The sequence below is a fragment of the Colletotrichum karsti genome, assembly GCF_011947395.1.
Source record: "Colletotrichum karsti strain CkLH20 chromosome Unknown Scaffold27, whole genome shotgun sequence".
In the NCBI taxonomy this organism is placed as follows: domain Eukaryota; kingdom Fungi; phylum Ascomycota; class Sordariomycetes; order Glomerellales; family Glomerellaceae; genus Colletotrichum; species Colletotrichum karsti.
Genome location: NW_024065927.1, coordinates 57570 through 69233, shown reverse-complemented (window position 1 = coordinate 69233; position 11664 = coordinate 57570). Strand labels below are relative to the sequence as shown.

Sequence of the window (11664 nt, the reverse complement as noted above, 5' to 3'; positions counted from 1 at the left end):
AAAATACGGATGCTATGCGTCCCCCTATTTCACGTTCAACTGCGTTCTTCGACCACGTATCGTATCTGTGAGGTTTGAATTTTCTTATTGCTGCGTGATATGAAACTTGGCAGGACTAATGCCACTGACCCGAGCCCCCGTACCTAAACTCTGAGAAGGTGTCCTTGAGGTTCTGGTGGAGACTTGATAGCCCATTCCTGCTCACTGCAGCAAGCTGACAGGTGATGATAATCCCTTTGCCGAACCGAGGTGCAGCACTCAAACTTCGTATCCAGAGACACCGAGCAAACAACGCCAGGCGCCGTATAAATACAGCTAACCCGCAACTACCAATTCCCCAGACCACAGGTTGATCGCCGCCACCCAAAGTTTTGATGCGACCAGGCAAGGCGTCTGCAGCTCTCGACCCGACATGCCTGTGCCACGTTCGTCCAGATGCCCATTCAGATGCCAGCCGTGATCCCGACGCACGCGTCTCGCTATAGATGTTCGAGGTGAATACTTGGGTGATGGCGATGGGGGATAGTGACGGATGAGGGTGTCGTCGCGGGAGTGGCGCTCATGTTGGGTGTGGATCGGGGTTTTTGGGTACCGTGGGAGTCGCGGTGGAGGTATCATCAGGTCGTTGAGAGGATATGAGAGAGACTGGGGTTTGCATGTCACTTGCCTGGCTGGTTGGTTTAGAGTTGGATGATGGCTTTATATAGGCAGGGGGACTCAGTGTGGAGGTGGAGCGATTGGTGACGCCGAAGTGCGTGATGGCTCACCCGAGTTGCTGTATCAAATGTATTCGTCGTTTTGTGAAGGAAGAGGACCTTGGCATCGACTGCCCGCTGGACATTTGCATCTACGCACATGGATATGCGTCCCGTTATATTCCAAACAGTATCAAATCAGTTCATGATAATTATTTGAGGTGCAGTGAACGGCGTCACCGGCGCATCCGGGAGAGGAAGTCTTGGGGACCAGAGAACATGATTTTGTCCACTCGTGTCATGAACACGTATGGCTTGAGGTGGAGAATCAGAGTCACCGTCAGTTTTCACATACCGCAAGAGCTAGATATCGCCTACACCGGACGCTATAGCTCGGTGAATGGGGGGGGGCATTCAAAAACTGAACATTTCGACCACTTAGAAAGGGTGCGTTATTGTACGCAAGAATCAACATATTTATGAACTAGAATAATAACCCAAAATTATATGCCTCACTCTCTCCTACTTATTAGAACGCGTAGCCAGTCAAGGGTGTTTAGCTTGCTAAAGTTCCGCCTCGACTCACGAGTCAGTGACGGGGCAATAGCTGACCCCCATGGACACAGCTTTGGCATAAAATACAAAGAACATTCGATAGTTGAGTTGAGACGGACACAGTTCTGGATAAAGGCAATATAGAAAGATGCCATCTCTAGATGCTGTACTGAGCAGCTCATAAAACGTATCTGCTACTCGAGCAACTCATTGCTGGAAACAAACAACGCCTTACAAAGTTGAAAGTTGCAGGAGCATGGTGTGCCTGAGTCTGCGGGAGAGGTAAAGGGAAATGGGTACGGCCCGTCATGTGTTGATATATCACGGCTTGGACCAAAGATAAACGTTGAGAATCCGGCATCGATGAATTTCACGTGCAAATTAGCTGAACGCGGGAACAAATATCGATAGTGAAACCAAATTATAACAGAAGGTCTCAGGACACTTAAGGCTCATCCAGCACGTAGCCACCTTCAAATCTTTATTTGGTAGCCCCTGCCCGTTACTCAAGTACCTGGTCGAGCCTTTCAAGCCACCATCTTGGGTCGGCGGCATCATATTGCCTATGGCACTTCTCTGTCTCTGTCTGTGCTTTGGGACATCCTTGAACTTGTAAAGAAATACCAAGTTTCCCAACTTCTCTCAGGTTCTCTTCCGTCAGGTCTCGATCTTCCATTTCACGAAGAACTTCCATCATGCGGTCCTTCCAGTACGTTTCCAAGAAATTTGCAACGGAACAACCCATACCCACGAATTCATCCTCAAACTCTTCAATGAGATCCTCCAGAAGATCCAGATGTTCCGAATCTTCGTCTCTTATCTCCAGTACCTCTTCGCGAGAGGGTACTATTAAGCGTATCCCCCAGGGTTCATGACTCCTCCAACAGCATGTGTGTCGGCATGGGAGTAATGCAAACGTCCAAGCTCTGATCGCGCTTAGTGAGAAAGACCGCGGAAGGCTCTCGCTTTTCTCTAAGAGATGCCACATGCGGAGAGATCTCTGCTTGAGGCCAAATCTATCCTGTTCATCTTCGAGGAGCCTCCAGGGATCAGGCGGGTAAAGGTAGAGGTTATCAAAGAAGAACTCCTCCCATAAAATCTTGTATAGATCGCAGCCGTTTCTTGAGCAGCTGCAGACACAGCAATCCGTAGGTTGAGCTTTCGCCGTCATCGAGAAGATTCTCAGGACAAGTTGAAGGTGTGAATCTCTCAAGAAGCGGTCTGTTATCTTTGGGAGTGCCACTGAAGCTAGCGCGCTGTGTACGGCTGTAAATCCGGGAACGCATCGAGGCGCTTGAATGTCGATCCTCGCCCCGTGTTCGATCAGCCAAAGACTGATGCCAGGGCTGTGAGATATCATCAGTGGCGTTTCGCCAGAAGAGCTTCGGGCATCAAAATCTCGAAATCCTTGAGAATAAATGTCGTCCAGTGGAGAAATATACCCATTGTACCCAGAACGGAATACTATCTCGTGATATAGGGAGCGCGACATCGAAGGTCTTTCAATCCATCCTGTGCGGAGTGTCACAGGGATTTCGACGTTGAGGCACTCCAGAGCCCTAATAACCCCATTGACAGTTAGATCGATAACTTTTGTTTCCAACAGTCGCAGTCTCTCAATGTTTCTAAGCGTAAGGTTGATCAAAGCAAGCTTTTTGAGTTGATGGCGGCAATCTTTGAGATAAGCAATGACCGAGCGCCGGGACCTTGGCGAGGCTTGCATGAGAGCAATTGGCCAAACATCTCGCATACGAATTAGGCAGCCAGTCTGTACAAGCATGGAGACAACCTCGTCGCAGGTGCATGCTTCTAGGCCTATGCAATTTGAATTTGGCCTGCAAACTTCGCCACTCAGGATCATGGCGCACTCCAGGGTCGTAGTCATCGAAACCTGATCATGCTGTTCGAACAGTGAACCGCCGAATTGCGAAAGAAGCATACGGACACCTTTAGGCCAGCCCATCACAAGTTGAAGAGGCGTGTGACCAAAAACATCAGGCGTCAATGTATCTAGCCCACTTAACCCTCTTTGGAGAACTCCATACAACATCCCACCATCACGACGATGAATGGCCTCTCTGAAGGGGTCGAAACATGATGCTATGAGGAAGTCAATGGACCGATGCCGGTAATCTCAAGGATTGAATACCCACCATTGAACAGCCTCGGAGAAGTGAAAACCAATTTCTCCTGGAGTTGGGCTTTGTCCAAACCCCATTCAGGGTGTGGTGGGGGTACTGCTCCTTCGTCAGGGCAAATCGTTTCGAAGATTTCAGTTAGCGGTGCCGCAAAACGCAACATTGGTGACAGAACATGGTGCATGGCCAAACTGTGAACGATCAATAGCTAGTCCCAACACATGCAGGTAGAACATCTTGCATACCTGCCGCCAAGATATCCACCGGTAGCCAAACGGCCTGGCGAGACACCAGCAGCTATCAGAAATTTCAGTAGGGGGTGTATCCTCTCGAGAGTCATTGCATTCATGATTGGGCGCATAGCTGAGTGTAAAAGTGTTTCGTCGTCCGTGCCAATGGACAAAGGTGAAGCTTTGCCGGCTCTGAACAACTGTTTGAGATTGAGCAAACCTCGTTGGAGCACCAGGTCAAAGCCATTGTCATCTAACCGCAGAACAGCTTCTATAAGGTGATTGATAATCCCGTAAACCGGACTGCTGTGAACTCTGGGCAGATATGTAAAGGAAGGTGCAATGCTAAATCCGCCTGCCCCAAGGGACGATGACGAAGTAACTGTGATTGCTGTTGAGATAACCCGTCGGAGAACTTCTATGGTCAGCCCAAAGGACCAACTGTTGGTCGGTCTGTTGAAGTCTGAAAACGGACATCCATCAGAATGTGCGTTTTCTGATATCACCTCTTGCGCAAAAAAGGTAGGGCCAAATCTGTGTTTCTGTCGTTCAAGCTTCTTGCGGGGCTTACATGGACACTGAAATGTCCTTGAGTAAGAGGACTTTCTAGGTTCATCCTTGTGGTGAATGACCTTTCCATGATCGGGCCTCGTTGCATAATTCGTTGATTTCAAGTGGTTCTTCCCGCTCATCTCATCGGAAATCATGCGAAGCGCTGAAGGGTTTGAAATGAGCTTCTGGCAGAGGACCCCAGAATTAGGTGATCGCAAGTCTCTCAGCATTTCCTTGAGCTCCACAAGTTCGTTTCTCACAGACTGATGTTCATATTGAACGGCTGAGAGCATAGAGGCACTATTCTGAGTTGATCTGTCGATTGCATGCGGCAAGGTGACAGAAACGGCTGCTTGTTGTCTTGATTCAGGGATGGACTGAACTAACTCAGTAGTAGTCACCGAGTGTTGTTGAGTCAAGAGTTTGATCTCAGTAACTCCCTCTCTCGAAATCTCTCGGATCTCATCGAGCATCTTGATAGTTTCGGATCTCGCTGTGCTAAGAACCGTCTGTACATCGCGGATGACAGTGCCATTGTTGGCTGAGATTTCTCTGCATTGAACATTAAGCTTCTGCCCTTTTGGCTATGAACAAAGATATAGAAAAGTACATACAGTCCTGCGGTCTGAATCGCGGTCTGGAGCGTTTCATTTGCTCTCGCTAGCCGTGTATCAAGACTCTGCAGATGGTCTCGGCGAAAAGGATAGACCAGTTTGTGTTTCTGCTTTCTGATCTTATCCGGCAGGGTGTTCGTCGGCGAAGGACCTTCGGTGAGCTTTGCGACCAGCTCACGAAGTAATTCCAGCTCAGCTGTCGCGGACGTCACAGCTTGAGTTAAAGCCACGCTGCTGATGACGGTTGACGAGGAAAGGTGCGGTCGCAAGGCTTGTAACTGGGCCAGCAATGTCTCCATCGTCTTGCAATGTCGAACCGTGGTGTCGATTTCCTCTCCGTGGCTTCGGACGCCGTCGATGTACTTGTTAGCGCTTGAGGTAACTTGCAGGGCAAGTGAAATGACGCCGACGATGGTGCCAAGCTCAGCCATTGTGCCCGTTGAAGAGAAGGTTTGTTGAGTTGATGATCGACGTCGCGTCCAGGTTCATCTGCATGAGGAAGAGCATCAATGCTCACTTCATCTCAGCGGCCTACAACTACTGCATGGGATGAAGAAAGAGAGAAAGAGAGATGAGGGGTAGCTTGAGATCACGCAGCTGGAGGTGATCCTGTCCCAACGAGTCGAAATCAGGCTGGCGCATCATAGGCTGACAGGCTGACATGGAAGAAATCCTAGGCAGACTGACTGTTGCACAAGTTGGTAGACGCTAAGCACCCAACGGCGTCTCCGATTCGTCAAATTACTGAGACTGTCGACAGAAACGCCTCGTACATGTGGATGAATATGATTCGTAGATCGCAGCACATCATTAGAGAGCCCCTACATGTACAATTCTCCACTAAATGCAATTTTCCAGATAAGTTTCTATGTAACAATCGTCGAAAACCACGAAGTGATAGACAGGCATGTGAATAGGTGCGCCCTTCGACCGATATGAGTTTTCTTACAAGAGGACACTTGCCCGGCGGCATCACACTGCAGTCGAGCTCTTAATATTACATATTGTCATCATCTATGGGCGAATTCTAGGCCAATACCACGTCCGGTCCGAAAGTCCATTCGTCGTGTCCGTATTGATCGCCATTTTGCATGTCCGTCTCTGTCCAGCGTTGCATGATCGCAGATTCTGCTCTCTCAACATTCACCATGCCCTGCCGCCGAGATATCTCCTCCAGCACCAGCTTTGCCAAGCTTCGGTCATGGTCTGTGATAGCCTCGCAAGCAGCCACAAAGAGAGGCCATAACAATGCGTACAATGAGCCTCCAGACGCAGCAACTGCCGCGCAGCTCTCCAAGGATAGATGAGAGTTGCTTTGGACCTCGGGATGACTAGTCGGGTGGCTATAGATGACACGATGCAAGTAAACTAACGCACTGTGACGGTAAGATTGAGAGCTGTGGACCATTGCCTCCAGCTGCTGTTGGGCGCTTGTCTCATCTTCCATCGAAGACATCATACTGTTTGGCATGACTGCGGGTTGCCAATCTCGAAGGGCCTTCTCCGTTGCCTTCGTCATGGACTCGTATTCGACTCGGAGAACAGCTGCTTTGGTGCTCTGCTGCGTAGCCATTGCATTGTCGAGATCGCCCTTGAGAGCCGTAACAAGGCCGAGACGATAAAGGATTGGCCAGAGATCTCCCGAGACTCCAATGAATGGGTCTGCATACGTCGGAGCATTCGGCTTCGGGGGTGACATTACAGCTAGCGGGTAGGTGTAATCGGAGACCGGCATTGCGGAAACAGGGCTGATTCCAAGTGACAATGCTGATATCACGTCCATGTAATGAAAAGCCTACGTACTGTGTGAGCTCTGAGGCCAAAGTCTGCAGGGTCTTCATCGTACCTTCTCAAGAAATCTCATGGTTAAACTCCGTTCTGACTCCGGAGCTGAGCTTATGATGAGAAAGGCAGCTTTCAAGTGCCCGATCACCATATTCGGTGCATTTGACATTGTGAGCTTCATATATAGTCAGCCATAGTCACCTTGAGAAGCTCTTGTTGTGTACTCACAGACTCATAGTAAGCAAGAAACATGACCGTTGCCAGCACTTCCTCTTGCTGAGACTTCCACTGAACCAGCTCAAATGCTCCTTTCGCTGCCATTGCTCGGTACTGCGACGAGTGTGTTGTAGTCTGAACCCCCATGTATTCAAGATGGCCTCCTGCAAAAGCGCATATTGCATACAAAACTGGTGAATTGTCGTACGCGAGGGGCAATATGAGGTCGCGAAATGAGCTTTTCGGCTGCTCCTCGAACACGATGAGACGACATAAGGTGCTGCAGAAATGGTGCAAAAGCTTTCGACTTTGGGGGTCGGTAGTCATCTCGGAGAATGTTGGGAAAGCTAGCTCAAGTTCAAGTGACATAAGCTCAGCCGAGCTAGATCGTGTCGATCTTGAGTCTTCGAAAATGCTGTTGGTGAAGGTCGAACAGGATTCGGATCCGATGCCGTCTCCGCAGTAATCCGAGAAGTCCATCGGCTCATCCAAGTCCATCAAGAACTGGCTCATGTCGATTTGATGATTGTCTCGGCAGTCAATACTGGACTCAGATGAGACGCTGGATGTCGACTTGGCAATGGCGAAGGTGTGGATGAAGCCCTCTTCAGGTCTTGGTTGTTTCCCAGGAAAAGGCTTTCGACCTCTTCGCGGAGCTCGGGACGCTCGCTTGTCGGATTTTGTCTCCCGCTTCTCTTCGTAGACACATGTCAGGTTCTTGAGAGAACATCTTGTGCATTGGGGTTTCCTCTCGCAGCACTTCTTGCGGGCTTCTCTGCTAGATGAGTGTTACTAATTGGCCTATCACGTCGCGACTCATGAGCTTACCATGAAACGCAACCTGTTTCCCAAAATATTAGTCTTCATGTGCCTGATTTAGGAAAAGCCTCGGGTTTGTTGTATGCTTACCTGTCTTTGTTCGCTGCATGCGGAGATTTGATGAAAGTGGCTTCATATTGATAGTCATGCCGAGACTCCTCTAACTAGAGTAGATGGCATGAATCCAGATCTCAATCCATGTCCAAGCCACGACGAGAAGAACGTGGCTGAGGGCTAAGCTAGAAGTCATTTATTCAGGAACCTCCCCGGAACTTATCGAATAGATGGATACACAAGAGGAACGTTGTAGTCGGGAACATGGAGTCACAACGCAGCAGAGCAGTGGGTCTCAGTATTCATCAGGCAAGCTCGGGGCTCCTTATTGCGAATACTATAGACGCCATGTGGACGCCATGTGGCAAGCTCAGATGAACTTGACATGGGACGGAGATCACAGCTTACCCCTCCTTCTCCTCCCCAAATTAGGATGAGCATGCATGCGTTGGCTCGAAGTTTTGAATCCTGGTTAAGATCGACGTTGGCTTCCCAGACTTGGGCTCGATCAGGAGAAGCTGGTGTTACCAATGCGGGCGGCTGTTTCCTACTCTGATATATCTGGGCAGTCAAACCCGGAGAGACGGTCAACTAATTCGTAATGCCATGCGTCAAGAGAACTCTTGCATATTGCCCCCTTGTCACGAGAACAATTTCGAAGTGAAAGCCGGCCTATTCTCTACGGACATTACTTACCTTAGTGGTCGAGGATGCGAAAAGCATGTTTAGCCTAGATGCCCGGCAATGCATGACCCCACGAATGCAGGCAGATCGAAACGAAACGTTGACGTTCATATTAGCTGGACGAAGTCAGTATTCCCACCGGAAATGGGGCAATGCGGGGGAAGCGCGCGATCGCACCTTCGACTGTGACCTGTCACACGGGTATGTCCGCCCCTGTAGGCAACAACATCACTGATCCAATGACGCGCCTTTGAGATCAAGATATGAGATACGCAAACTCGCTCACCCTGGTATGTTACCCCACAACCCGTTCCCTTCCATGTTCCCGGTCGACAAGCAACATGTTGGGGAACGGGGCTTGGGCCACTATTGTTGGAGAAGAGGCGGTAAGGTAAAAGATTGAAGCTTCCCATAGGCCACCGTAAGACACGCAGAAGGCCATGGATGCGGCCATGCCAGATTGTGACCGGGCCTAAGGAGGCGTCCTCAAGTGTGGCTACACGCAGAGGTACGCGTCAAGTTACTCCGGCCACCGAAAGAGCTTTGGTGGCTGAAAGATGGCCAACGAGCTCCAGAATAGCGAAAGATCATCGTCATGCTGCTGCGCTCCTCTCTGGATCAGATAGCTTCGGGCGATCTCAGAGGGCACTCGGAAGATTCTATTTTGATCTTTATACCATGCAAAGCTGAACTCTATCATCATGATGGAGTTGACTGATGTGCCAATGCTTCGCCGATCACGGCTACTTCATAATCCATGATTCCACAAGCTCGATGGTGAGAAACATGGGCTGACGGATTTCAGCAGCAGTATATGTTCACTGAGACTGCTCAGGTTTGAGAATGTGTTCAATATCAACAATTACTAAATCTCGCTCCAACCCTGACTTCAAGTTATGTCGTCAAATCAATCTCTGGCTGTGGCTGAGATTGAAGCTGAATAAACATGTACTTGTTAAGCTTGTTACGTCACATTGCATCCATCCAATCTCGAATTCAACGAAACCTCGACCATTCAAGCGGACGTAATGCAGTGTAGCATTGAACATGCGGATAGGTGTAAAAGAATACGTCGTGTTTCAGGTCAGAGGTCTTCGGTAATCTGGCTGCTGCAATGTAACCCTCCGTTCTGCTTTCGCCTTTCTCGTCATATCAACGGACGAGGTGGCTGGATTTGGATCCCTGGACGGAAGAATCCTCCCCAGGACTTTGCACCATCCATCCTGCCCGATGAGATGAGTGAGTAGCCGGAACTGGACGTATGGGTAACACTCCAATGCCGATGAAAGAGACCATCCAAATGCGATGCATCCGATCTCTCAGTTCAGTCGGCTCGGCTCAGATCTCAAGGAACCAAGACTTTTTCTAACTGGTCGTTACGTGACGCCTGCAAAGATTGAACTAAACAACCACGACGGTGCAGATTCCTGCTCCGATCGAAATCCCGTGCACCCCGCGTTGACGCACGCAACCACGTCTCCGAAATGAAAGCTCCTTCCCAGCATCCCAGGCCCATAATGCGCATACTTCGCAGAGTTCGTCATGATATGTCTCGCCTTGACCGGAACAATAGGCTCCTCTATCATGCACCAGCAGGTATCCGTGATAAACTGGGCACCAAACACCTCCAGCGTGTCGAGGTAGCCCGACTTGAGGGCTTGTTGGTAGACGTCTCGGCTTGTTGTTATGACGAACCCCACGCTTGGCGATTTCCTCCTGTTTCGGCAGAGATCAGCGAGTTGGGCGAACTCTTCCACGGAGAAATGGGGGTTGCCCAACGACACCATGTCCACGGAGTGCTCCGATGCTGTGTTGAGTTGTCTCCAGGACTGTTGGAGGCCATCGAATTCAAGGTTGACATGCTCGAGGCCCGCAGTTCCTGCTTCGAATGACGATGCTTCCGGTGTGACCCCTCTGATATGGAACATCGGTGCTGACGAAGTCGTTGCAAAACCTGCCCCGAATGCTTTCAAGTCCGAAATAGTGGGACGAGTCTCGTCTATTCCGACAATGAATGGGATTCTTCCACCCACGATGTTTCCAACGTGGTATCCGAGAAGAGGAAAAAGCGACTGGTCGTAATCTTGAAGCTGGGGAACTTGAATGACGACGTCTGGCTTCCGTCCTTCCGGAGTGTGACACCCGGCGTAAGGGGCTCTGCCGGTGAGAGCGATGAAGACGTCGAAGTAGTCGGGGTACTTTTGCGTATGGGCTCCCAGAACGCTGTTTGCGAACACGACTGCATTTGACTCGGACCAGCCGACCTGCTCTCCAGCCTTGGGTTTGCTGTCGAGGAGGTATGGCGCGCAGGTGAAGCTCAACTTGGCTCCCAGCTTGAGATAAGCTTCGCCGATCTTGTCTCCTATCATCGCGGCTTCCGAAGTGGTGCCTAGTTCCCTCCATCGTAGTCTGTCGACGTTGAGCGAGTTGCACGTGGATGGAACGACAAACCTCCCACCAAGAGAGAGGAGATGCTCAGGTACGTGGAGACTGCTGTTTCCGTTGTAGGCACAGGCGTCAATGTGCACTTGTGAGACGTCGACTAGCCGCTCTGCTTCTTGTGTAGCGGCAAAAGCAACGATGATTTCCATGGCGATTTTGCTTGCTTCCCCATGCTGACCCGAGAGGAACTCTTGATCTAGTGGAGTCAGGTTGATACCCTTTGTGCTCTGAGGTTCAAGGGATATTTGCATGTTTCCTGGAGTGATTGTCAAGCTTCTTTCGGCGATCTTGACATGCGATGCGTCGCGCAAGAGTTCGAATTTGTCACGGTCTCGCAAGAAAACGATCGGTATGCGGCGGCCGAACAGGGCCTCTGCAACCATAACCCCCAGCGTGAGTATCATCTCCGTGTCTCGAAATATCAACGCCAAAGGGGCGTTATCTGTAAGAATGAGTTCGAGAAGAGCGCCGCTTCCAGAGCAAGAGCCGCGGCCGCATGGTATTGCCAGGATTGAGTCTTTGAGGGGTGTGCCGTGGAGCGGATGATGGGTATCGGCTACGATGCCAGTTTTCGGATCAACTCCCATCATGAAGCTCAGAGGAACATCGGAGAACACAAGCCGACCCTCTGCTTCGCCTTGAATGACGCTGAGGCCGTTGCTGTCCCGATCGTCCATAGCGGTGAAGGCGACGCGGTTACGGCCTGAGGAGGTTTGGATAGAACAGGGACAAGGTGCTGAATCTGGTAGAAAGTTGTTGAGAACACGAATCGAAGCCGCCGGTGGCTGTCAGCTTGTAAAGACGATGGAAAGACACGAGGTAAGTTCTTCGTGGATGACTAGTCGGAGTCTCCGCATGGCTGATGCACTGACTCCGGAGG

The 11664-nt window shown here is 50.3% G+C and overlaps 2 protein-coding genes across 2 annotated transcripts; both read right to left on the bottom strand.

Moving 5' to 3' along the window:
* Positions 1-5811: 5811 nt before the first annotated feature.
* CkaCkLH20_08162 (uncharacterized protein) lies at positions 5812-7740 on the bottom strand (the record flags this gene model as incomplete). Its single annotated transcript, XM_038890877.1, has 5 exons — positions 5812-6579; positions 6631-6744; positions 6798-7563; positions 7614-7626; positions 7695-7740. The coding sequence occupies 5 exons, from the start codon at positions 7738-7740 to the stop codon at positions 5812-5814; spliced, it is 1707 nt and encodes a 568-aa protein (XP_038743640.1).
* A 1978-nt stretch (positions 7741-9718) lies between these two features.
* On the bottom strand, positions 9719-11461 carry CkaCkLH20_08161 (uncharacterized protein; the record flags this gene model as incomplete). Its single annotated transcript, XM_038890876.1, has 1 exon — positions 9719-11461. One exon carries the CDS (start codon positions 11459-11461, stop codon positions 9719-9721), a length of 1743 nt encoding a protein of 580 aa, XP_038743639.1.
* Between the last annotated feature and the right edge of the window lie 203 nt (positions 11462-11664).